Consider the following 2012-nt stretch of genomic DNA (forward strand, 5'->3'; position numbering starts at 1 on the left):
TCTTTATTAATTGTAAACGGCTTAAAATTCGGATGTCTTCTAAATTATAAACAAAGTCAAATCGTTACTAATATTGTTAATATAACGTACTGAGAAATGGTACCTGAAAATTTATTTATATGTTCTTAGCCTTATCTATGGCAGGACCTATGATGGATGCTGCATTTTTAACATATGAAGGTATTGCCATGAATTCAGTTGAGAGTAATCTTAACATGGATGAGCCTGTCTGGATTCTTGGCAAGCATTTTAAACCCGATGAAGGTATTGAGCTATATATTTAAAAACTTTTAAACATTGTTAGAATTTAAAACTTTTGTGTTTAATAAGTAGATTTTGAACATTTTATAATTCTTTTTTTTTAGATATGGAAAAGTTCAATGCTGAGATTCTAACAAAGTTTTGGTTCACTTATAGAAGAAATTTTCACCCAATAGGTTAAATATCAATTAACAGTTTTTTTTATAAGAGCTTACTTATTTTAAAGGGATTTTTATTACTTATTATTCATGAAAATTTAATTAAAAGTATTATAAAAAAGTTATTGTGTTAATAAAAAGTATTAACAAAAACCTTTGGATGCTTAATTTCTATTAACCTTCAAAAAGAGTTTGATGCTGTAACAATTTTAATTTAGGTTTTAGTTTCAATTCATTTCTTAAAAATAAAAATCAATTTGTATTGGCAAAAATAATTTATATGGCAAAAACCCAGGTTTTTGCAAGTACATCTTTGTGTACTTTGGGAAACCCAAGTAACTTATATATAAATAATACAAAAAGTAAACATAGTTTGAAAATATTTTTTGATAATTTAAATTATATTATTTGTTACTAGAGTTCTAAGATAAACAGACAGTTTTATTTTGGGAAATTTCTAATAAAATTAATGCAAGGTTTCAAAATTTTAATGTAAGAAATATGTTAAATGTCACAGAAATCACAGAAACATATTGCAATATGAGACATAGAAGAAGAGTTTTTACATCATAGGAGAAAATTGTAATAGATTTTTTTTTAAATGCAACATTTTCAGGTCTTCGATTAAAAAAGTTAAAAGTCTTACTAGGAATGTTAGTATCTTTATTGATACATCTGATTGAGGAAATTTCTTAGTTTTTTTTTACTGTATTCACCTCCTCAATGCTAAGAAGGCTACTACAATTGAAGAGAGTTTTTTTTTGAAATAGTTGTTATAGCTAATTCTACGTGGAATCTTCTGGGGCTCAAACTAGGAGCTTCTGGATTATTGAATGCTCTACCACTACTATATGGGTGAGGCATCGGTATAAAATTTTTTTTAATAAAGTTAAATTAAAATGCTGTTTTGACTATAGTGGTCTAGATCTCAGATTCGACTATAGCGCTTAGATGTTTGAAATTTATTTGTAAGAATCCAAGTTATAATTTTTTTTAAATCCAAGAGTTCAAAAATTTTTGAAATTATTTTTTTTTTATATTGATTTGCATTTTTATTTGCATACATTTAAAATTGCTACCTTTAATGTTGCATTTTTTACCTTGTTGCTGGTTTATATATGACTTATTTATAAATATTGTAAAATTTATGAATTTAGGAGGCACTGGTCCAATGTCTGATACAGGATGGGGCTGTATGCTTAGATGTGGTCAAATGATGTTAGCCCAGGCTCTACTATGTAGACATTTAGGAAGAGGTTTGAATGTTTAATATGTTTAAAGGTCTAATTTTCTTTTTTTTTCTAATTTTTGTTTAACTTTTATCATAATTTTTTTGTTGTTTAAATCTTTTATTAAAATGTTTAAACAACAAAAAAAACACGCTCCTTGAATCAATTTTTCAATTTGTTGTTTAAATTATTTTTTAAATCACTTATCAAATCAATTTTTTTTAATTTGCTGTCCAAATCTTTTTTTAAATCTTTTTACTTTGTATTAATCCAGACAAAACAAAATGGAAAATTTTATTTTAAGACTGGGACTGGAGAAGTGGGAGAAAAGACAATGAAATCTATATGATGGTATATTGATATG

General features: G+C 25.7%; 1 protein-coding gene across 1 annotated transcript in view; it reads left to right on the forward strand.

Annotated features, from left to right (window-relative positions):
• Positions 1 to 2012, forward strand: part of LOC100210994 (cysteine protease ATG4A) — a 16468-nt gene continuing 14456 nt past the window's right edge. Inside the window, exons 1-4 of the mRNA XM_065787416.1 lie at positions 1 to 264; positions 366 to 437; positions 1577 to 1675; positions 1953 to 1999. Of these exons, the coding sequence (XP_065643488.1) occupies positions 120 to 264; positions 366 to 437; positions 1577 to 1675; positions 1953 to 1999 (363 nt within the window). The 5' untranslated portion in view covers positions 1 to 119. The remainder of the gene's footprint in view (positions 265 to 365; positions 438 to 1576; positions 1676 to 1952; positions 2000 to 2012) is intronic.

This window comes from Hydra vulgaris, chromosome 01 (genome assembly GCF_038396675.1).
Source record: "Hydra vulgaris chromosome 01, alternate assembly HydraT2T_AEP".
NCBI lineage: Eukaryota > Metazoa > Cnidaria > Hydrozoa > Anthoathecata > Hydridae > Hydra > Hydra vulgaris.